Source organism: Acartia tonsa, chromosome 9 (assembly GCF_053477335.1).
Source record: "Acartia tonsa isolate MP-2025a chromosome 9, ASM5347733v1, whole genome shotgun sequence".
NCBI lineage: Eukaryota > Metazoa > Arthropoda > Copepoda > Calanoida > Acartiidae > Acartia > Acartia tonsa.
Window position 1 is genome coordinate 50,472,245 of NC_137268.1, and position 26,520 is coordinate 50,498,764.

Genomic DNA, 26,520 nt, shown 5'->3' on the forward strand with positions numbered 1-26,520 from the left:
AACAGACAAAATGTAATAAACATAGGTTGGTTTTATGCAAATCAAACAGTTTATCTTTTCTTGAACAGATAGTGTGAAACGCCCCACTCTGACCCATTGTCCATCCCGAAAGTTTCTGCACACACAAGGAAGAACAGCCGCCAGTTCAGCCACCAGCGTTGCCATTTATCACCTAAATATAGATAGATAGATAGATAGATAGATAGATAGATAGATAGATAGATAGATAGATAGATAGATAGATAGATAGATAGATAGATAGATAGATAGATAGATAGATAGATAGATAGATAGATAGATAGATAGATAGATAGATAGATAGATATATAGATAGGTATGGTTCTGCACACACAAGGAAGAACAGCCGCCAGTTCAGCCACCAGCGTTGCCATTTATCACCTTAATATAGATAGATAGATGGATAGTTAGATAGATGGATATATAGATAGATGGATAGATACATATGTTTCTGCACACACAAGGAAGAACAAACGCCAGTTTAGCCACCAGCGTTGCCATTTATCACCTTAATATAGATAGATAAATAGATAGATAGATATGTTTCTGCACACACAAGGAAGAACAGCCGCCAGTTCAGCCACCAGCGCTGTCATGCATCACCTTATTATAGATAGATAGATAGTTAGATAGATATATAGATAAATAGATAGATAGATAGATAGATAGATAGATAGATAGATAGATAGATAGATAGATAGATAGATATATAGATAGGTATGGTTCTGCACACACAAGGAAGAACAGCCGCCAGTTCAGCCACCAGCGTTGCCATGAGTCACCTTAATATAGATAGATAGATAGATAGATAAATATGTTTCTGCACACACAAGGAAGAACAGCCGCCAGTTCAGCCACCAGCGTTGCCATTTATCACCTTAATATAGATAGATAGATGGATAGTTAGATAGATGGATATATAGATAGATGGATAGATACATATGTTTCTGCACACACAAGGAAGAACAAACGCCAGTTTAGCCACCAGCGTTGCCATTTATCACCTTAATATAGATAGATAAATAGATAGATAGATATGTTTCTGCACACACAAGGAAGAACAGCCGCCAGTTCAGCCACCAGCGTTGCCATGCATCACCTAAACAAGAACGTTAATGTGTTTATTCGGTAGCGCAGCTGTATCAAGCATTAATGGACCCTCGGCATTAGCATCATAAATGAAATGTCTTCTGCCGGGGAGTTGTCGGGTTCTAGACCAACTGTGTAATACTAGGGACGTTAAATATGGTACCTACTGCTGATATGTCTTGCAAGTGAAACTAATAGTAAGAGTAGGATGAATGCTGTAACCCATAAACAGGTGCAATCTGATCACATTTTTTATTAAAAATCACGCAACCTTTATTGTAACAATTTTAAAATAAATATATGCACTGGCAGCAATAGATTTAGGGGTAGGGGGGCATGGATGGATGAAAAGGCTTTAGACACAGCGACATCCTAATACTATAGAATGTTATCTAATTTGACTTACCATAAGTAGCTTTAACAATTGGCATAACAATTGCCCTGTTATCATCCATTCTTTTCAGCCAGGCTTCTAGGGTCCTAAAAAACAATTTTGCATTAAAGTAAAACTAAGCAGAAATATTTGTTTTGGTAACATTATCAATATCCATTTGAAAAATATCGGGTATAGTATATAGCTTTTCTCCTATTTCTAGCCACTGCAGGGGGCTCTAACCCTGCGGGGCCAATTGCCTAACCCTGTTGGGCAATCACCTAACCTAACCTAAAATAAACTATCAAAAGCAACTTCAAAAAATACGACGAATCGCCCCTTAAGGGGTGTTGCTATGAAAGGGACTATTCCCAAAATATCTATAAAAGTAGTTTTCAATAGCGAAGCTACTTTATAAGCCATTTTGTCAGTACGTAAATTTACAATTTACTTGGTCCTTTGATCTTTTTAAAATGCCATATAAGAAGGTTTCCTTATTGTCTATCTTCTACAGTTTCACATTTAAAAAAATTATTAGCCAGTTTTCCGACCAGGAAATGTTTTGTGCTTCGCTACTTTTGAATGTTGCCATCCATGTTTTTATTTATTTTTGGGGGGTAAATCTTACTTTTGATAGTGAACACCAGATACACCCCACGTTCTTTCAATCAATAGATCCTAAGAATAAAAAAATCATTATCAACATTAAAACACCAACACAGCTACATATCCGTTTCCCTTTAAATTTTAAGTTAAATTACCCTAAGGTGTATTAACAAGGCTCGGGAGGATTTTGTAAGTCTCAGGGAAATCAACCTTTTACTATTGCAAAAATTAGCTGGAAGTTTCAACATAGCCATAATATTGAAATTACTCTTTTCCAAATGGGTTTAAATTCTGGGCTTAGTCGCGGCTGACGAGCCCTGTAATATAATATCCTAATTTAAAATATATATTAACTAATTTAAATTTTTTAAGTTTAAATTTGTAGGATCTTCTAGTTTACCTACTCATCTTTAAACAAATTCTGCCAATCTTTCTATATTATTACACCAGTAAAAAATGTATCTATTCATCCATATATCAATTTATACCTATATCTACTAATCTAATTATCTATCTATTCATATGTCTATTTTACCCTTTAAAAGTTGAGCAATAAAGCATGAGAATGCATTATTCATCCAGTAGAGAAAGTATTTATCCATCTATATATCTATCTATCAATCTTTCTATTCATTCGTCTATCTATCCATCTATTAATCTATTTTACCATTTGAAAGTTGAGGAGTAAAGAATGAGAAGGCGTTATTCCACCAGTAAAGAAAGTATTTATTTATTCATTTATTTATTCATCTATTTATCTTTATATCTATCCATCAATTTATCTATGCATCTATTAATCTTTTTTTACCCTTTGAAAGTTGAGGAGCAGAGCATGTGAAGGCATAATTCCGCCAGTAAAAAATGTTCTTGCCATCCAATCTACATAAAACAAACAAGTAGTGGTAGGTCCAATGTTAGCTAAATACACGGTTAGCTCCTTTCGGTAATATAGGTATGTTAAAATTGTTCTATCGAAATCAAACTTTGCATGGTGATTCCTGTAGTAGTTTGGTAGGATTTAGAAAGCATAGCAACTCTATAATCGTTACCAGAATGTCAGAACGTCCATTTTAAACATGTTGATTTTAAACTTTTTCAACAAATTTACATTTATATTCTGATTCAGTTCTGACACTCTACAAGTGTTAATGTTTGTTTGTCCTACCGTTTCATAGCTCCGCTTTTCTGAATGTTCTTATAATTTTTTATTGATAAATTTAAAGTATATTACTGTGTTAAAAGATAATAAAAGTTATCACTTATCTATTTCATCGTTATTTTTATTTTATTTGTTATGAAAAGTTATTCAGGGTATAGTCCCTTTCGTGGCAACGTTCCTTAAGGGGCGATTCTTCGTATTTTCACAGTAGCTTTTCTCCTATTTCTAGCACCTGCGGGGGGCTCTAACCATGCGGGGCTTTACCTAACCCAATATAACCTAACCTAACCCAAAATAACCTATTAAAAGCCATTTAAAAAATAAAACGAATCGCCCATTAAGGGGCGTTGCCACGAAAAGGACCTTGCCCGTTATTTATAATGTACTACAATACGTGGTTTGTCAGTATGGCTCAGAATCCAGCTGAAATTTGGCAATTTACCTGTTTTAAAGTCATAAGGCTTCCACTTGTGGGTAAAGATATGAACAAACAATTTGCCTTCGTCCTATAATATTAGCATTTTATCAGAGATCTTGGGGATAATTGGCGATAGTAATTACTCCTTAAATTAATGTAAATGATAAAAAGTACAACCCAAGTAAGTTCCCAAAGTTTTAAGCTGATGAACAAGATATCTTGTTTATAAAACTTTGTGTATTTGTGTGATTTTACAATTAAATGTCCCCTCCCTCCCCTGGTAGCTATACAATATTTTAATTCTACACAATGTAAAAACTAAGTATTGTAATTTACAAGAGTCGTGCAATCAAATACATATTTGCACAACCTTTGTCTGTAAGTCCTAGATGCTGTGAGTATTGGTGCAAAAAATATGACATAACAAAAAAATTAGCCAATGAGAGGCCGTTATTGACCAATGGTAAAATTTATAGTGGACTCTCATTGGCTATTTTTTTTTGTTACGTCATATTTTTTGCACCAATACTCACAGCATCTAAGTCCTAACTTGCAACTGTTTTAGGCCAAGCCATTCCCCACTTAATCTAACTATTTATTTCGCATGGCTGGCAGAGCAGCAGTAAAAAACATTTTTTACGTCTTTAGTTATGAAAAAGTGTTGAGCCATGATTCGAACTTACAAAATGGTAGGTTTTCCTTGATATTCACCTTTAGAATTTAGATATAGATTATACGTGGATATTATGACAAGGGAAAAAGTGTAATTAATTTAGCTTGCTAACATAAAATTCATAATTTGTCAGTTCGTTCGTCTAGTTGGAGGGAAGGGGATAGGGTAGTAAAGGGGGTGGATTGTTATTTTAGCCCGATGCAAAATAACTTTATTAGAGAACATGAAAATATCTGATGTAAGATCCAGGTGATAATATATCCATTACCTTTAGCCATGTAGATATTTTTCCGAGCAGCATTTCATAGTTCTTCATATGTTCAAACATTTCTAAAAATAACAATATAAAACTTTTTCTTGAAGTTATTATTTTTGTCTATCTATCTAAAGTGTGTTACTTTATTTTATGTTTTATTATTATTTGGCCACAACTTGGTCAAAAATGCTCACAAATCAGACCTTTTTCGACCGAAGATGCTCAAATGGTTCCTTTACAAGCCCAATCAATCAGTTTTAAGATATCTTTATATTTCAAGAAAAATTTATGAAAATACTAAAATAACAGCAAATTTGGGTGTTACCTTTTATATGCACAGATACCATAAAATCATCAGAAAAAATACTTATTTTTACTTTTCTGTCATTTTTAAAGTTTGATTCTGTTAAATTGGCTATTCTTACAGGGATTTATGCATTGAAATATAATGAAACATAATATTGGGCAGAAATTAATGTATTTCAAAGAAAGAAAATTTTGGAAAATAAGAAATTCAACCTCTATCACTTCAGAGGACAGCTGCCAACCTCCAGTTGACAGGATATAGTTTCATACATGTTAGCAATAATAATTAGCCCAAAAAGTAAAACAAAAAGTTTTTTAATATGGTAAAAAAATGATAATCTAAATCTTAATTTTGGGGATGATGATCTGAAGGACGCTCTTACTGGTGGTGATGATGACCCAGATCGTATCCAAGTACATGAGCATTATGACAACTCTTCTATTGAACTATGGTCCAATTTTTGTATTTGTAACAGCCTCCAATTAAAAGTTGTAACAAGAAATATAACTATCTTTTAAAAACTACTATATTTTCCTTATGAATTAGAGAATTTAAAAACCTTGATTGTATGTTTTGGGATTTCTCTTGATTGGAGTGTGCTACAAATACAAAAATTGGACCATAGTTTAATAGATAAGTTGTCATAATGCTCATGTAGTTGGATACCATCTGGGTCATCATCACCAACAGCAAGAGCGTCTTTAAGAAAATCATCCCCAAAATTAAGATTTAGATTATCATTTTTTTTTACCATATTAAAAAAAATTTTGTTTTACTTTTTGGGCTAATTATTAATGCTAACAAGTATTTAACTATATCCTGTCAACTGGAGGTTGGCAGCTGTCCTCTGAAGTGATAGAGGTCGAATTTCTTATTTTCCAAAATTTCTTTCTTTGAAATACATTAATTTCTGTCCAATTTTATGTTTCAGTATAATCAATGCATAAATCCCTTCAAGAATAGCCAATTTAACAGAATCAAACTTTAAAAATGACAGAAAAGTAAAAATAAGTATTTTTCTGTTGATTTTATGGTATCTGTGCATATAAAAGGTAACACCCAAATTTGCCGTTTTTTAGTATTTTCATCAATTTTTCTTGAAATATAAAGATATCTTAAAACTGATTGATTGGGCTTGTAAAGGAACCATTTGAGCATCTTCGGTCGAAAAAGGTCTGATTTGTGAGCATTTTTGACCAAGTTGTGGCCAAATAATAATAAAACATAAAAAAAGGTAACACACTTTATATATTTGTATGTTCTCTTCTAGCTAATATCTATCTTTTTATCTGTCTGTCGGTATATCAATCTATCTTTGTATATATATTTTTTTTTCCAGTCCAACAATATAGAAAATCTCTGAATTTGAATCTTAAATGCTAAGACAATGAAAGATAGATTAATCACAGTGCGTAAAAAGGTGCTTTGACTTCTGTGTCAGAACCTAAATTGGGACATAGTGCATTTCATTACCCTAGGTTAGGTAACCTCATTTCACTTTTCAATAAAATCTAAAATGCAGCCATTTTTAAAAAATTAGATTTGAAAATTTCAAGTTCAATTTTCATCCCTTAGGAGTAACCGCATAATCATGACAAGAAAAGAAAAGATTATTTATTTAAAATTTTGAACAACTTTGCTTTTATAAAGTTCTTCAGGTCATAGAAATTCAGCCTTAAATAAATCATATATAGAGAGGTTTTATGAAAGACTTCATGAAAGCAAACTTGTTATAATTTTAAATAAATAATCTTTGCTTTTCTTGTCATGAAAATACAGTAACATCAAAATGTATCTCTCTGTAGATGAAACGTTTGGACAATTAACTTATTACACCAACCAATTAAAAGTTAATAAAATTACCAAAAGATTTATAGCCTGCGAACAAGAAAATTGTTATTTATCGCATCATATTATAGACAGCTTTTTTCGAGTATTAAGATGAAAAATTATAAGATTAAAACGAGTTTTGTTAGCCCCTATAAAGTACAGAATATGCACTGTACGAAATCGAATCAATTATCACCAAACCTACCTATTGAGATAACCCTATCAAAAGCTTGTTTAAACTGAGGATCATCAAAAACGGCGACGTCTCCAGTAAACACAGTCAAATTTGTCAGTCCTCTATCCCTACAAATAATGGATATATTAATAAAGGGATGTTGCCCCTGATTTCCCAGGGGTCTAAAGGGATCAGACAATGTCCGATTAATTGATGTACATCCCCATTGATGGTAAACAAATATCCCCTTCTGTAAATTAAAGGTTAGTTATTTAAACTTGTGAACACTCAACATAATGAAACAACTAATAAAAAGTCCCCAAAGTTGATAAGACAACGAATAAGAAAACGTTTTATAAAAACTTTGGGGACTAGTGTAAAAAAACATCCCAAGGTTTCCTCTTTCTCTGAGATTTCCATGTTCTCTAATAAAGGGATACTCGCAACAGGCTATAATAACAATCCACCCCCTTTACCCCATCCCCTCTCCTCCTACTGGAGAAACGAACTAACCATTAAATGAGGTGCATATTAGCAAGCTAAATTTTCCCTGCCAATATATCCAATCCATGTATTAAAAGATTAAAGTAAGAATTTAGAGGGGGAAAGAGCTATTCTATATAAATTTCCCTACAAGGCAAGGACCTTGTCCTGATTTTGTATTGGGTCTTTGAAAGTCAGCTGATTTTGAAAATTTACTTATTTATGATTTTGAAAAAAAAACTTATTTTTAGCTTCTACAAGGCTCCAACACAGCGGGGCAATATCCCTACAAGAGGCTATTCTTAACTTTACTTAACCTAACATTATCTCTTTTATTTCACTTTTGATCCAGATAAAACTCGAGGGTAAACTGTCATTTATTCTGAACCCATCATGGTTTTAGGCTATTTTTCATCAAGAATAAGATTTAACTTACTTTGCTTCTCCATCTATGAATTGTTTCTGAGTTCTTGAATTGGATAGCGCGAATACTCTAAAATGGATATAAGTTATTTGCTACATATTGTAGACAGATTTCCGCGTGTATTAAAATCAAGAATTAGAGATTGATACCAGGTTTGTAGCCCCAAGGGGCCGAAGGCCCGGGATTAGAAAACTGGTATTAATCTTAAATTTTTTTATTTTAAATTCATTGGAAATACATGATTTTTCAGTGTGGCTGAGAACCGGTTCTAATCCAGAGTATATAAATCCGTTTAAAAGCCATACTGGAAAAAATTAAGATTTTATTTTTTGAATTAAAGAATTGTTTGTGTCTATTAATATCCCATAAACGGCTTGATCTATATTTTCAAAATTTTAATAATTCCAAGAATCATTTTTTCCAAAAAAATCAGTTGGTGTCAAAAAATTAAAAATCAGCATGTTTTAATAGACGTACGGACTTCCTGTTAACAGATGTAGAAATGAAAAGCTTCCTAAATCGTACCTAACTGTTAGAGGAATCATCATGTAAAGTGTGAAATCGATAGGACAATATCAACATGCCTAAATCAACAATTATGTACGAACGACAGACCTACCCTAATCATAGAATAGCTTTGCTATTTAATTAAACAAGAGTTGATAAGATAATGCATAAAACTGAATATTTCTACTTAACTATGTACACACTAAATAATTCTGTACACTTTTTGGATCAAGTTTAAAATAAGAAGATTAAAATTTATATCAGCAGCTTAAAATCTGCAAAACGGCTGGTTGCACAGTCTGAATTGGCTAAATTAGTTCTGCAATCCAAAACCCCTCCTTCCCCTAATAGTAATTTATCGCAACGTATTAAGGAAAGCTTTCCTTGGATATTTAATTATAAATTATAAGATAACTGTTAATGTTATTAATTATATGATTTTTATTTTGATATTTGTGGAAAATTGTACGTAACACGATGTTATACATGATTTTTCAAGAACCGGTTCTAATCCAGCAGATATTTAAAAATATTTCCTTTGTATATTTTACTTGATCCTAATATTGAAAATTTATGCATAGATACTAAATGTATCATATTTTCTTATCTGATTGTTTACTATATAACAATCCATACCTAGTACTTTTACACCAAGTTTAATTAATCTACAATAATACAATGAACAATAAATTTATTTAAATTCTCATTGATGATAGACAAAATTACTACTAGTTTAACAAACCAATAAAGAATTAATAAAGGTACCCAAAAAACTAACGGATATTATATTTTGATTGATCCTGATATTGAAAATTCTGCATAGAAACAAAATGTATTATATTTTCTTATCTATCGATTGTTTACTATATAAGAATCCATACCTAGTACTTTTGCACCAAGTTTAGTTAATCTACAATAATACAATGAATATTCTCATTGATGATACACAAAATTACTACTAGTTTTAACAAACCAATAAAGAATTATTAAAGATACCCAAAAAACTAGCGGATATTATATTTTGATTGATCTTGTTATTGAAAATTAATGCTTAAAAACTAAATGTATAATTTTTTCTTATCTGTTTATTGTTTACTAAACAATATACATAGTACTTAATAATAGAATAAACGATACAATTAGTTACATTCCTCATTGATGATAGACAAAATTACTACTAGTTTAACAAACCAATAAAGAATTAATAAAGATACCCAAAAAACAGTGGATATTATATTTTGATTGATCTTATTATTGAAAATTAATGCTTAAAAACTAAATGTATCATATTTTCTTATCTTTTTATTGTTTACTAAACAATATACATAGTACTTAATAATAGAATAAACGATACAATTATTTACATTCTCATTGATGATAAACAAAATTACCACTAGTTTTAACAAACCAATAAAGAATTAATAAAGGTACTCAAAAAAATAACGGATATTCTATTTTAATAGATCCTAATATTGAAAATTTATGCATAGAAACTAAATGTATCATATTTTCTTATCTATATTGATTGTTTACTATGCATTATTCAAAGTACCTTTGCACTTATTTTTAGAAACAATGCTTTACTTTAAATAGGGTCGGTCCATTCGCAATAGTTAGCTCTTTTCATTAATTAAGACATGTTAGAATGTTTGAAGACTCAACTTAATAAACCAACCAATCAAAGTTTTCAAAGCTGACGAATAAAAAAAACATTATTTTATTTATTGATATGTTTCAACATTGCATATATACTTCTTTTGAACAAAAACGTCCTTGCTTTGAAAATTTGTTTGTTGTGAGCAAATGCAAGATAATACACATCAAGCAAACACAAATAATAATTAAGATTAAACAAAAGGTCATAAAGAAAATGCAGTTAGTTTTAACAGGTAAATAAAAAGAATTCTGTCTGTCTGTTTGTTTGTACCGTGGGATCTCGCTAACAACTGAACTAATATGGTTCTCCTTTATAGTGTAGCTTCTCATAAGTCCTGGGAAGGTTTATTTCTATTTCGGTGGAGGGTAACACCACCTTTCTATGACTTGAAAAATGCTTCCACCCACCCAATTTTTTTAATTTTGATTTCTTTTTAAAGCTTAAATTTAGATAAGTGGGGAAGTTCGACTTTGAGCACCCCTCCCCCTCCCCTCATTGAGTACCACTAGATGTCTCTAGGGACGTAATTTATAGTTAATTACCAACCAAGATCCTCCTCAAGTGCCCCTAGAGAGGCCTCTAGGGGGCGTAGCCGCTTGTTAAAAAAATTAATACCTGGAATTTTTAAACCTAGCAGCAAAATGCAAAGCTACAGAGCCCCACCCACATCCCAGATCCAATAAACTCATTCCATCCATCATTTCGGATCTAGAATAGTATTATAGTCAGTTTTCTGCAGATATTAAAATAAAACATGCTGTTCCACAAAGCCCCAACCACATCCAAGATCCAATAAACTCATTCCATCAACCATTTCGGATCTAGAATAGTATTATACACAGTTTTCCGCGGATATTAAAATGAAATATGTAGATCTACAGAGACCCCCCCCCCCATCCACATACAAGATCCAATAAACTCATTCCATCAACCATTTCGGATCTAGAATAGTATTATATACACAGTTTTCTGCAGATATTAAAATAAAATATGCATGGCTACAGACCCCCCCCCCCATCCACAACCAAGATCTAATAAACTCATTCCATCCACTATTTCGGATCTAGAAAAGTATTATAGACATTTTTCCGCAGATATTAAAATAAAACATACAGGGCTACAGAGCCCCCCATCAACATCTAAGATCCAATAAACTCATAACATCAACCATTTTGGATCTAGAATAGTATTATACACAGTTTTCTGCAGATATTAAGATGGAAAATTGCAAGATTAAAACTAGTTTTATTAACCCCGAGGGGCCTTTTTAAACAATTATTTATACATTGAAAAAAAAGACATACACAGCCGACTTTTTACCTCTTTAATTGGTATAGAATACATGGATATATTGACAGGGTAAAATTTGTCTTCAATTTAGGTTACTACTAATATGAGTTGATTGAGTTAAGGGGGTGGATGAGGTGTTTTAGACGGCTGAGAGCATTACTTTATTAGAATACATAAAAATCTAGTGCAACATCCAAGTAATTATTTTATCGAATACCTTTGTATATACAGATTGAGCATATGTTCTTCTGCTTCTGAAAGGCTTGTACATCCTTCAGGGTACAAACACGAAGAATATTTCAACTAAAATAAAACAAGGATGACAACATCCATAAAAGCAAAGCTCTAAAACAGTAGGACAAAAGAACATTAACACTTGTAGAGTGTTATAACTAAATAGCAGAATATAAATGTATAAGTTTACTTAAAAATCTAAGTAAATTTGTTGCAAAACAGCTTATATACAGGGTACACTGTTGAAGGACATACTTACAGAGGGGAAATCTGTGCACTTTGAGTGAAAACACTTTATAATCAAAATGTTATGAATTTTTCCTTATTAGAATATAAATGTTAAATACTTTTTAGAAAACTAGGGGCTTTGCCCCAAGAGAAGATAAAAAAAATGTTAAGGTAAAATTCATAAAAAAATGAAAATATCTAATGAAATTTTTTTTCTGGTTTTTGGGGGGGGGTTGGGGTTGTCCCATCCCCCAAGAAAATAGCCTAAAACCACCACAGGACCAGTAGGTATATTCTCTGAAGAGTAGAATCCGATCGGTTCAGTGGTTACTGAGATCTTCAGACGGACGGACGGACGGACGGACGGACGAACGGACAGACATCAAGCTACTTTGTACTATGGATTAATAAATACTTACTTTTGGACCAAGAACAATTCTGTAGAAATCGGAGGGCACCTAAAAATTATTAATTTTATTCAATTAATGATAATTCCCACACTTTCTTATTGGTAGGTTAGGTGTTGGGTTCGAGCCTGGACTACACTGCGTCATACTAGAGACGTTAAAGATTGTACCCAATTCTGCTATGTCAGGTGCGTAACATCTAGAGTTAAAGTAGGAGGAATGTTTTAGCCAATAAACAGGCGCAATTATTTACCATGCACAGTTAGGATTTCCAGACAATAACTAAATCCTCATCGGGTGAATGGACGCTTAACACCGCAATAATAAGACATGGAGTATGTTTCAAGGTGCGTTGGGAGGTCATCATCAACCCATCTGTCTATCTATCTATTTACGTATCTATCTCTATCTATCTATCTACCTCATAATGTTGTTCATTAGCTTCTTGTTGATGGATGGCTATGGGCCTCTCTTTCAACTCCTGTACCATTTCATCAATGATGGTTTCTCTAAAATTAGGAATCTTAATGAACAACCACAACTATGATTAGCAAAATTATCCCTTCTAGGAAATAATTAAATATAAGAATTCTAAAAAAGTTCCCAAATTTTATACACCTTTGTGCTCATTTAATTGTCCCAGTCCAATTGTGGTAATACGACAACCAGACGGACAGGCAGTTTACAGAGTTGCTACGCTGTGACTTATCATAACAAACCCACTGCACTAATCTTATTATATCACCATCTATCTCATGACCGATGTTGACCCCGCTATCTAGCGGTCAAACTGGCCTGCCTAAATGTGGGGAGGGACTCAAACATGCAGCTATCACGCGCCCCTCACGCGATTATACAACCGGGAGGCGCTGCCTCCCCTTTTACCACCGCTGCCCCCACAGCCTGTCTACCGCCGGGAGCTAAGCCCTAGCGTCCCACACCCCCTTCAAACCTAACCATTGTTATAATCTGTTGTATATTATAGTAAACATTGCTTGTAAATATTATTCAGTTAAATATATAATTTCTGTATGACTAAATCCTGCTAGTTTATTTTGGTAGAATAATTCAAGGCTAGGGCTCGTTGAACTCGAACTCGTTACCCTGTGGGCCGAGAACGCTCGGCTTACCATAACTTGGTGTCAGCGTGTTTCAATCGAGCCTTACAGAAACTAGCCTATTCTACCTCTGATTGGACCCTTTGGCAAGTAAGGGGACAATCAGCCGCCAACTGAGAAGCCAACTGACCCGTGAGACGGCCTATTTAGGTCGAATTTCTATCAATTTGAACGCAATATGTGGGCCTCTGGCCTACGGCAAGCAGATTTAGCCTGCTAAAAGCGCCAGTTAAGACGCTTTTTCCGTACCGTGTAGGAGTAGCGCTAGGTGCGCAGCCACGGTAATCGGATAATTTAGCTCAGACGGCTACAGAACTGAGTCTAAATTGGCAAGTGTAGCTGGGACAAGCCCCAGGACACCCAGGCCAAACCTACGAGACAGACAGCTGGGTGCTGGTCTCCTTGAGAAGGCAATGTGTGGCTGCGAAGCTTCAGCACACAAGTAAGCCCTACCACTGCGACGGATAGCAGATTTTGAGCCACAGGCACGGCAGGACGGGACATTCCCTGCCGCTGCCTTCCAGGATTCGAACCCGAGGCGCTGTAGGACGGGCCATTCCCTGCCGCCATTTTCGGGATTCGAACCAGCGGCGCTGTAGGACGGGTCATTCCCTACCGCCGTCACCCCTCTGAACCTTGCAGGACGGACATTCCCTGCTGCCAGTGCTTCCAGAATCACACCTAGAGCTCCTAGTGATAACAACACATAAGTGTGTATAAATATCAACCAAGTGATAAAAATGAATATAAAATTGTTGACCCAGTGATAATTAGTAAGCTCTAGTGATTCGAAGCTACAGTCTAAGCCACCATGGTAAGCGATACCACCATAGCTGCGGTTCGGCCACCACCGAAGTTTCTGCCAACCCCAGCCGAACGGGAGGCCCCCTTGTCTCAAGGGCAGGACCTCCACTTCCCCTGCCATATCAGGGTGAGGTTTCCTACTCCTGACCCTGCCCAGCATGTACAGGTTGATGCCATGATCGATTCTGGCAACCGTGTACCAGGGTCTGCTGTAATTTCTGAACACCTCATGCACGCAATGGGCGTGCAACGCATGTTGATTCCGGACAACACCCAAATCCTGACTGCTAACGAGGAAGGCCAGCCCCTCCAGGTAATAGGAAAATTGAAAGAATTATATATGGCAGTCTCACACACCCTTATACTCCATCTGTACCACGTGACTGTGGTCCGGAACCTCTCACACCCTCTGAACCTAGGAGGGTATTTTCTCAAGGAGTTCGGAACTAGGCTCTGTTTCGACATGCAACCACCTTGCTTGTGGGTGCGTGGGGAGTTTATCCCACTCCGTGGCGTCCCCATTGACCGGGAGACAGCCGAGAGAGAGTTGAGTTATGAGGGGCCTCTGCCAGGCCCACTGCCAGAGCAGCCGCGTGTGGTCGAGAAAGGCACGCACTGAGTGGATGCTGCGCTCAACGCCCATAGGGGGGCCAACCTGCTAGCCATGGGGTTGCCCCCAGTGCCCAAGGTGCCGCGGGAGAACCTGCCAACAACGTTCCCTGAGATTGCCAGCCCTCCAGAACCAATCTTCTCCGCCGACACCTTTATCAACGGCCAGCCGTGTCCACCTGGCCCCCTCTACCTGGGACCCCCAGCCAGTCAACCAGCCAAGCCCGAGTCCAGACCCGTCAAGTCGCGGTCTGATGCACCCGGAGCCACACTCAACTCCCAGGAATCAGCCTCTCCCGGCGCCGTGCCCGTCAAGTTGTGGCCGGCCGCCTCCGGAGCCACGCATGGCTCCGCTGCCTCAGCCTCTCCTAGCGCCAAGCCCGTCAAGTCGCGGCCGGACGCCCACGGAGCCCAGGCTGGACCCAGCGCCTCGGCCTCTCCCAGCGCCAAGCCCGTCAAATCGTGGCCGGACGCCCTCGGAGCCACACCTGGCTCCGACACGTCAGCCCCTCCCAAGGCCGAGCCCGTCAAGTCGCGGCCGGTGGGTCCCGGAGCCGAAGCTGACCCCGCACCAGCCACGTATAGGTTAAGCGCTGTCACTCCAACCGACGGCCAGCCACCCCAACTGCGCACGGCCAAGCGGGTGGTCTTGCCTGGCCGCAGTGTCATGGCGATCCCTGTTGAGCTAGTAGGCCACCGCACCAAGGATGCCATCCAACTAGCTGCCCCAGAACAGAGGTTTGGGGAGGATCTTGTCATCCCAGAAGGCCTGTATGCCCACAGGCCTGGATCCGCCACTGTGTTTCGAGTGCTGGTGGTGAATGAAGGGGAGACGCCCCTCCTGCTGGACGCTGGCCTCCCAGTGGCAGGGGAGCTGGTCAAGCCTGACATTTTAGAGGTTTCTGATAAGCCTCCCCCGAGTCTCCACTCGTTCCAAGAGCCTGTTGAGCCCCCAGACGTGCAAGAGTTGTGGGAGGCCCTTGAGATGGAAGACAACGAGTTCCTGCGCAAGGACCCCTTGCTCAAAAAGGAGGTCTGGACCATGCTATCAGAATACAGGGACGTCTTCTCCAACTCTACCCCCGGCTGCACAGATGTAGTCGAGCTGCAGCTGCGCCTCAAGCCAGGGACCCAGCCGATCCGCCAGAGATTTAGGGATCTGAACCCGCGGCAGGAGGCTGAGCTGGAGAAACAATTGGACACCTGGCTACAGGAGGGAGTCATAGAGCCGTCAGACTCCGCCTGGAGCAGCCCCCTGGTGCCCATCAAGAAGAAGGACGGGAGCACCCGCTGGGCCATCGACAACAGAGCCCTCAACAAGTGCCTGGAGCTGGATAGCTACCCTCTGCCCAGGATCCAGCAGTTGGTAGAACGAGCTGGAGGGCACCCCGTCTACAGTGCCCTAGACGCGGTGGCCGCATACTACACCATCCATGTGTCTGAGGACAGCCGGCCCTGCACCGCCTTCACCACCCCCAGGGGCTTGTACCAATGGAAAAGGATGCCCTTTGGCCTAGCTACGGCGCCATCTGTCTACTCCAGATTTATTGCAGGGGTCCTAAACCCATTAGGCACAGCCAACCTCCAGTCATACCTTGACGACGTCCTGACCTTCCACCAGGATACCTGGGCCCACCTGGCTAGGCTCCGGGAGGTCTTGGAAGCCCACCGCCGGGGAGGAATCCGCCTCAAGCCAGCCAAGACCAAGCTGTTCCGAGCCAAGGTGGATTATCTGGGCCACACCCTCAGCCGTGAGGGGATAGCCATGCAAGAGGACTATATTGACCGTATCCTGGACTGGCCGGCCCCCAGCACCCCCAAGGATTTGCTGGCGCTTCTGGGGTTCTTTGGATACTACCGCCTGTTCATCCCAGAGTATGCCGACCTCACCTACGAGATGAATCGGCAGAAGACGGCCAAGACCCTAGCCTGGACACCTGAGATGAAAGCCCAGCTGCTGCAGCTCAAGGACAAGTTCCGTCAAGCCCCCATCCGAGCGCCGCCCAGGTTTGACTTGCCAGCGGTATTCCAGCTCACCACAGATTTCAGCAGCCGCGCCATCTCTGCCATTTTGAGTCAATGCCAGGACGGCAAGGAGAGGCTGATTGCCGCCGTGGGGCGCAAGACAACCGACCCCGAGACTCGCTACCCGTCCTGGAAGGGAGAGATGGCCGCCATTATGTATGGAATCCGGAAATTCCACGGCATCTTGTCCTACCGCAGCTTCCAGATCAACACTGATTCCTCAGCCTTGCTGCAAATGAAGTCGCTGAACACATCCACAGGGATGGTGGCCCGCTGGCAAGAGGAGCTAGCGGCCCTAGATTTTACTGTCTGCCACCGCCCTGGCACCCAGAACACCAACGCTGACGCCCTCAGCCGCCGAGAGGACGCCAACATGCCAACGGCCAGCGCCGAAGAATTAGCAGAGCAGGCTGAGTATATCCATAACCTTTGCCAGCTAGGGGAGTCCGCAGCCAGCCGGCCCCCTGCCGCCCGACTGGACCCAACTAGAGTACTAAAAGCCCAGACACAAGACCCTCTCCTGCTCCGTGTCCGCCAGTGGGTGGCTGATGGCAGAGCCCCAACCAAGGCTGAGCTGCGCGGCAAGGAACGAGACGAGCAGCAGTACGCCAGCCGCTTCCCAGCCCTGGGGCTTGACAAGCATGGCTGCCTCACCACCACTGACCAGACCCTGACAGGGGAACGGACAAGATACCTGCTGCCTTCGGCCCTCCAGCAGGACGCGTTTTTTCTAGCCCATGGGACCCCCATGGCCGGGCACTTTGGGATGGACGCGACTATCGCCCGCGTTGCCATGCACTTCTGGTGGCCCAACCTGGCCCGTGACGTCCGCCTGATGGTTCAGACTTGTCCTGAATGTGTCCAGAAGGTTACCAAGGAAAGGTTGAAGCAAGGGATACATGTGCCCTCCCGCCAGGGGTATCCACAGCAAGTCCTGTTCATCGACCTGGTGGGGCCACTGCCAGAGACCCCAGCCGGGAACCGCTATATCCTCACCTGTCAAGACGGGTTCAGCCGGTTTGTCAGCCTCTACGCCATCCCCAACAAGCGCACCCTCACGGTGGCTGAAGCCCTGCTGCACCGCCACCTGGCCACGTTCGGATGCCCCCTGAAGATCCACTCCGACAATGGGATGGAGTTCACCGGCCAGGTATTCCAGGAACTGGCCTCCAGGCTTGAGATTGGCCTGACACATCCACCACCCTACAACCCGCAGTCCAACCGAGTGGAAAGGTTTCATCGAACGCTCAATACAGGCATGCGTCTGTTCTTAGACAGAGACGACAACAACTGGGAGCCCCACTTGCCTGCCATTGCCTTCGCCTACAACACCAAGGCCTGCAGATCTACCGGCGTGACCCCGTTCCTGGCCTTCTTTGGGAGAGAGGCCAAGCTTCCGGTGGACATGGTGCTCCGGCTGCCAGAAACAGAATATGCCTCGGTTCCAGCCAACGTCCAAGCTCTCCTGCAACGTTACCATGCAGTGTATGATGCCATCCAGCAGAAGGAGGAGGGAGCCATCCGGAGGAGCGCGGCAGCCTACGAAGGCACGGCCAAGTATGAGGTTGGAGACTTGGTCTGGTACCTGGCCCCCCGCCCGGTGCCAGGGAAGGCAGCCAAGATCACCAAGAGATGGACTGGCCCCTGGAAGGTAGTGAGGAAAGCTACAGAAGTCCATTATGTCATCAAACCTGCCTCTCCAATAGCCAGGATCTCGGAAGTTACCGCGCATGTAGGCCGACTGCGCAAATACACTGGAGATGTGACTGCCCACCAGATTCCAGCAGACATTCAAGTCGACGTGGACGGCGACGAGGATGCCACCGAGCTGCCAGTTGGAGCGGCGGCGCCCGCAGCTAGCGACCCAGGACAGTTCCCAGTGCACCAGCCGGCCGCAGCCGCCCCACAGCCCAGCGGCCAGGATCGTGACCCAGTAGAAGAGGACCTGCAGGAGCAACCCAACGAACCACCGCCGCCGCCGCCAGCTCCAGAGCCACCCAGAGATGCCATCTGGAATCCTGATACAGACATGGAGCACCTGCCAGCCAGCAGCGAGCCTATGGAGGAGAAGCAGCTATTGCAATGGAAGAGGCCGCCCCAGAGGATGAAGCTGAAGCCATGTGCCCCCTGTTGATGACAGCCATCCCTATCCGGGTAGGAGCTAGGAGGCCAAGCAACCTGAATCAAGCAGGCGCCCCCATGGAATTTTATGCGCCCTCATCCATCGTCATTCCCCCCTTGGGAACCACCAGAGTTAGCCTAGGCCTCCGTGTCCAGCTACCCGCTGAGGCAGAGCTAGTCCTGCAGACAAGGCAAAATTTCCAGCGCCGGGGCTTAGCCGTCGCCAACCCCCGTCTAGAAGCCAACCAGGAGCTGACAATGCTGATATCCAACCACAGCCAGACCGAGCAACGAGTGTCCCGTGGAGCCTGTGTAGCCCGAGCTGTCCTCCATCGAGCTGTGCCCCAGGAAGAGCCTGTCCTGCGCAGACATAGGCTGTCGTATCCCCAGGTTTCAAGGCCTGGTGGCTCGAGAGCCACGCAACCCTTGAAGGGGAGGTTGTGGTAATACGACAACCAGACGGACAGGCAGTTTACAGAGTTGCTACGCTGTGACTTATCATAACAAACCCACTGCACTAATCTTATTATATCACCATCTATCTCATGACCGATGTTGACCCCGCTATCTAGCGGTCAAACTGGCCTGCCTAAATGTGGGGAGGGACTCAAACATGCAGCTATCACGCGCCCCTCACGCGATTATACAACCGGGAGGCGCTGCCTCCCCTTTTACCACCGCTGCCCCCACAGCCTGTCTACCGCCGGGAGCTAAGCCCTAGCGTCCCACACCCCCTTCAAACCTAACCATTGTTATAATCTGTTGTATATATATAGTAAACATTGCTTGTAAATATTATTCAGTTAAATATATAATTTCTGTATGACTAAATCCTGCTAGTTTATTTTGGTAGAATAATTCAAGGCTAGGGCTCGTTGAACTCGAACTCGTTACCCTGTGGGCCGAGAAGGCTCGGCTTACCATACAATATCTAAATTATAGAATAATTATTTATTGCATCGTATTATAAACAGGTTTTCGCGGATATTAAAATGAAAATTTACAAAATTAAAACAAAATTTTATGATTTTTATTTTGATATTCATAAAAAATTGTCGGTAATATGATTCTATACAAGAATTTTCAGTATGGCTCAGAACCGGTTCTAATCCAGTGGATATTATATTGGAAATTACCTTTTCTCATAATCCTTAGCTTCTTGTTTGATACTGTTCGACAGATCTCTCACACCATTGCGAATTCTTCGCCTATAAATATCATAACTATTATGATAATAAAGTAAAAGGATGTTTGTTTGTATGTCTGTTTAAACCAAATCCTTAAGGATCTCGCTGACCGCTGAAACGATCAGGTTCTCCTTATCAGGGTAGGTTTTCAAAGGTCCCGGGAAGATTTATAACTCAAGTCCCCCTAGAGGCCTCTAGGGGCGTAGCCGCTAGTCATAACTAAAGTAAAGGAAGGAATAGTGGGGGCATGCGCTATATGTACATCTACCCACGAGTTGGGGACCCTGTGCCAACTTTTAGTTTGGTCTTTGGATATAAGACAATAGCGTTAGAAATATAAATAGCAAAGTCGCTATAAAATTGCAGCAAATAATTATCTAGCAGAAGAAAAGGTCTCCAAAAAAGTTGTCTGGGTTATACATCTATAAAATACATCTACCTATCTATCTATCTATCCATCTATCTATCTATCTATCTATCTATCTATCTATCTATCTATCTATCTATCTATCTATCTATCTATCTATCTATCTATCTATCTATCTATCTATCTATCTATCTATCTATCTATCTATCTATCTATCTATCTATCTATCTATCTATCTATCTATCTATCTATCTATCTATCTATCTATCTATCTATCTATCTATCTATCTATCTATCTATCTATCTATCTATCTATCTATCTATCTATATATCTATCTATCTATCTATCTATCTATCTATCTATCTATCTATCTATCTATCTATCTATCTATCTATCTATCTATCTATCTATCTATCTATCTATCTATCTATCTATCTATCTATCTATCTATCTATCTATCTATCTATCTATCTATCTATCTATCTATCTATCTATCTATCTATCTATCTATCTATCTATCTATCTATCTATCTATCTATCTATCTATCTATCTATCTATCTATCTATCTATCTATCTATCTATCTATCTATCTATCTATCTATCTATCTATCTATCTATCTATCTATCTATCTATCTATCTATCCATCTATCTATCTACCTAAGAATGAAGTCAGGAAGCCAACCTCTCAATAAGAGCCACCAAAATATCTTTCTAACAAATTTAAACATTTGCACAAAATCTGCAAATTAAAAATTATCTATAAATACTATAAAAACTTCGTGAACTTGTATAAAATCTTGATTTAGTTGTTTAAACTAGAACAGTGTCTTAACTCTTCTACCAGTAGTTTTAATCTACAAAAATTATAATTTTGTTATCATCTTTGGAGGTCTAGTCAATTGTCATTGTTGTATCCCTTAAAATCCCTGATTTAAAAAAAGAATAGTTATTTATCACATCGTATTATAGACAGCTTCTCGCAGATATTAAATAAAAAGATTTAAGATTAAAACAAACTTCATTATTTCCCATGGGCTAAAGGCCCAGGCTTACAAAACTGTTATTAATTCTATGATTCTTACTTTAAGATTCTTGGAAAATTGTCTATAATGGGATGCTTTTCAGTATGGCTGAGAACCAGATCGAATCAAGTGGATATTGATTGGTTTCAAAGCCATACAGAAACAGCAAATCAAATAAACTTTACAAAACCAACATTGCATTAATGGATATATTATTACTTGGATGTTACACCACATTATAATATACTCTAATAAAGTGAATTAAGCTGGCTAAATTAACAATATCCCCATTCATTCCCCTTTATCCCATACCCTCCCCTCTTACTGGATGAACGAACTGACCAATGACCAAGTTAGCAACCTAAATTTTCCCCCTGTCATAATATCCAGTTGCATTCTTATATAAATTATTGCATGTTATATGTTACATCTTGTTTCTGACTGAAGTAAGCCAAGAAAAATGTAAAGCAGTATTTCTATAAAATATTTTGAAAAATTGTTAGGTATTTATGAAAATAAAAACGGAAGAAACAAATCTATGGGATCCAAGGCCAATAAATTGATGTACATCCCCAATGATAATACACAAAATTACTTCTTCTGTAGATTAAAATTAGTCGTTGAAACGTTTGGACACATAACTTAATGATGCAACCACCAATCAAGTCCCCAAAGTTGTTTATTTGGCGAATAAGAAAATGATAATATAAAACATTGGGGACTAGTTTAATTAACAGCCCAATCTATCAAAGCCAGCATTTTTTGTTGCATGTTAGCACTCAAAAATCTTGTTTTCAACTGAAGTGGGCCAACAATAATGTAAAGCAGTATTTCTACAAACTCACAAAAAAAGTTATTTGTTCACTGTTTAAAATTAATTCTTTCAATAAAGATGAAAAAAGTTGTAAAAGTAAACAATCACGTTTCTTTTAAAATTTTAAAAAAGTAAGAAACCAAATGATATTTGGATGAGAAGATTTGAAGGGAGGGAAAACTGAGAGAGAGGGGACACTGAGCTGTTTATTATACTAGTCCCCAAAGTTTTGTAATAACATTTTCTTATTTGTTGGCTCTCTGACAACTTTAAGGACTTTTATTGAATTTTGATTAGATGGTTATAAAGGTTATCATTGTTTATCATTATTGGGAAAGTACATATTTATATCGGCCATTGTCTTATCCCTTTAGATCCCTGGAAGGGAAAGCTAAATAAAGTATTAAAGTAACCCTCTAACATTACTAACAGTTAGACAGACGTACACTAAAAGATAAATTTTGCTACTAAAAAAATTATGTTTCTTTTTCAGGATAACTCGTATTTGTATATCTTTAAAACTTTAAGCAAAATCAGCTGGGTTTAAGTGATAAGAAAATATTAACTTATTTAGGGCTTGGCACCCGCGTGTCAGCCGCGACAAAGCTTTAAATTTGGACCATTTTGTATGCTTGATTTATTTCTTGAAAAAATAAATTCAAATACTATAATTGGTTCAGATTTTTAAAATTTTAAAAGGTTGATTTCACTGAGGCTTACAGGCAGAAGACGCGTGGCTGCAGAACCCTGCATGACATTTACGCAAAATAAAGCAAAGCGTTTTAATAACAATAATGTTAAGCTTTTTTATTATTTGTATTAAAAAAGTATATTAATTTATCGGCCATTGTCTTATCTCTTTAGATCCCTGGGAATTTTTACATTTTTTACACAGATGACGACATTTAAAGTAGACATATTTATTTTAGTTGTATTATAGGAAACTATAGAAAACTAGCAGTTATATGCCTCTAGAGGCCTCTAGGGACACTTAAGGTAAGGGATGGAAAGGAAGTCAACCACCCATTCTAAATTTTAAAAAGAAAAATATAAATAGATTTTTTTAAGGTGTGTTGATTTTTCTTCTGAGACGATTTCTCTTTGAAGGGCAAAGGAGATCCATATCTGTTCAGCGGTTATCGAGATCATTTTGCTACAGACAATAAGATATTTTTACTTTATATTATAGGGTACTAGCAGATATGCCCTCCAAGAATATTTCATTGTTGGGGGTGAGGAGTGAGTAAACCACCCACCTATTGCAATTTTATTTATGTTTTAGAACCAAATTAGTTCAGCAGTTAGCGAGATCTTTCAGTACAGACAGACACAGATCCTGTAACTTTTATATTGAGATTGCTAACTTTATGATTAGACCATCTTAAAAAACAATATTAATTTTTCTCGTATTCAAAATCAAAATCAAAAATCAAAATCATTTATTTATCCATAAGATCATACAACCGCCTCGATCTTGGACACTCCGCCATCGAGTAATTTTAATATTTATTTACAATCATAATATCATTAACTAATTATCGGTGGATTTTATATTTTTCCCACCATATCTATTAAATAGAATACATGTTAATATAATAATGATCGATAAAATTACGACATGACATATTTATTTATTAAATGACAGGTGTCGTACATGGATGGCCAGGTGCAATCATAGCCCTCTAGGCTGGAGCGTGACCTGGTGTTGTTGGGCACTATTGTTGGCCGACCACCCGCAAATGACTTTGACTAAATCTGTTATTACTAGTCAAAACAATATTATCTTGTAATTTTGTGACTCAACTATACCCCTAGCTTTCCCATCAGACCTTCCCTTCCAGACTCCCATACCAGCTGTGGATGCCCCCGTGTGCAGCGTCTAAATAATACAGTTAATACTCATGCAAATCTTAAAGATTTGCAATAATGTTATCAGATAGAATCATTTAACCAACGACAGAAATAACAATTCTTAACCCAATTTGTACGTATGTGAGAAACTTAGTTTTCCCGTGAAAATCTCGATTAAACTAAACTCTCAAGATTAAGCTAAATAAAATAAAATAAATTCTTAGTGATGTAATATCAATTTAGTTGAATAATATCTTAACTTGCGATGGAGAACTAACGAAAAATTAATATTAATGAACAAGAAAAACCTTTCCGAAGAAAACAATCCCTGCTATTTAATACAAACCCCAACGGACTAAGTCAGGTTAAGATTAATATTAAATACCAAGTATCAAGCTCCCCGCCATGTTGTATACTAATTATCCTAAGAGAACACCTTAAAAAGAGAACACATTAAAAATAACTCATAAGAAATAACATGTTAATATTTTGATTAAGTTTCTTAAGAAATCCATTCCGAAATTCATTCCGAAATTCATTCCGGAATTTTTTCCGAAATAACTTGTTAGTTTTAATTAAGTTTCCGAAGAAGAGGAATCTGTTCCGAAAATCTATTCCGAAAGCCTGCTTACGCAAAGAATTCATTCCGGAGATGTAATCCTTGGTATTTTAGTTATTACGTACCTTTTTAATAAATATTAAACATTTCAACATTTCTTAGAAAAGAATTTCAAAAAAGAAAAGATTCATTTCGAAAAAAACAATCCCTGCTATTCGATATAAATCGCAACAGGTTAAGATTAATATTTTACTATTTTTGATAGTTGTTAGGATTAATATTTTAATATTTTCGATGGTTTTTATTCGAATCCAGTGGATAGGAACTGGTTCTCATCCATACGAAAAAACTATGTCTAGCATCGTATTATATCCAGCTTTCTACGAATATAGAAATGTACAATCATAAGATTAAAACCAGTTTTTTTAGCCCGTGCCTTCGGCAACTCGGGGCTAAAAAAACTAGTTTTAATCTTATAATTGTACATTCTATATCCGCGGAAAGCCGTTTATAATACGATGCGAGAAATAACTATTATGACTTTATTTTTCTATTATGTTTTCTTTATATAAAGTAGTAAGTTTTTTTCAGTAGTAAAAGATCTCGCTAACCGCTGAACCGTTATAGTTCTCATTTGCAATAAAAATTGGGTTATCAAATTCAACTCCCCCATCCTTGATTGCCCCTAAAGGCAATCAAAGATTAAATTTTATACTTATAAGACCAGATCTAATTTAATAAACTAGTTGGGAGGTTCTTTGCCCAATAAGGCACTTTGAGAAATTTTTCAAGGGAAGGAGTGGACTATGGACTGTTTATTACACTAGTCCAATACTAACGCTTTCTTATTCGTTGATTTAACAACTATGGAGACTTTATTGCATTTTGATTGTTTATTTCATCTAGTTAACTTTGCAAACGTTTCAACCACCAATTATAAGCTACAGAAGAGGTAATTGTGTGTATCATCAAGATATCGGCCATTGTCTTATCCCTTTAAATCCTTATTTTTTTTTATAGTTGATCAAAAACAAACATTGCAAATTGGTTCAATTTTCTTGAGAGCATAAAATTAAATAATGCAGGAATAGTTATTTATAGCATCGTCTTATAAACAGCATTCCGCGGATATTGAAATAGTACTATAAGATTAAAACAAGTTTTGTTTGTTCAACTTCAGAGGGGCCGAATTTTAATAGTAATTTTATGATTTCCATTTCAATGTTCATGGAAAATTGTATTTAATTCGATGTTGTTCATGATTTTTCAGTATGGCTGAAAACCTTCTCTAATCCAGCGGATATGGTTTTGAGACCATACTTGAATATAAAATATACATCAACATTGTTTGTAAACATGAAACTTCCAAAAATCGAAGCTTTTCTACAATTAGGGGTAGTCTAACGTCCCTAGCGGACTTTGAAATCATTTCTATATTTAATAATAGAAATAATAGTATGAAAAGTAGTTTTTTTGTTAATTCGTTAATATCTTGCTAACCACTGAACCGATTGGGAAGCTTCAAATATATATCTGAGTATGGTTTCAGGCTATTTTATATCAAAACTCAAGTCTTTGCAATAAGGTCCTCGTTGGTCTTTGGAAGGAAAAATTGCCAAAAAAAACAGAGACCTCATAGGCGTAGCCGTCAGTCTTGTATAAGTAGTAAGTTTTTATATTTAAAATTCAATTCTTAGGATGGTATTTGACTTTTTTTATACCCTATGAACCCAACTTTAAATATTTTAAATTGCTATGCGTGAAGTCACTAGTTTAAGAAAAAAGTATTGACAGGAATATTATAAAGTTTATTACATCATATAAAATTGAATCACAGATATGTTACAATAATACATAATTACATTTAAATAAATACATGATTTAATTAATAATAGAAACTACGCCC

General features: G+C 38.4%; 1 protein-coding gene across 1 annotated transcript; it reads right to left on the reverse strand.

The window, feature by feature from the left end:
• Positions 1-995: 995 nt before the first annotated feature.
• Positions 996-21,136, reverse strand: LOC145327608 (uncharacterized). Its single transcript, XM_080171147.1, has 14 exons — positions 21,026-21,136; positions 19,948-20,019; positions 12,556-12,643; positions 12,147-12,185; positions 11,483-11,568; positions 10,591-10,683; positions 7,824-7,880; positions 6,935-7,032; positions 4,605-4,666; positions 3,688-3,751; positions 2,895-2,965; positions 2,109-2,158; positions 1,514-1,587; positions 996-1,117 (listed from the first exon to the last, which is right to left on the reverse strand). Exons 1-14 carry the CDS (start codon positions 21,094-21,096, stop codon positions 996-998), a joined length of 1,047 nt encoding a protein of 348 aa, XP_080027273.1. The 5' UTR covers positions 21,097-21,136.
• Positions 21,137-26,520: the final 5,384 nt, after the last annotated feature.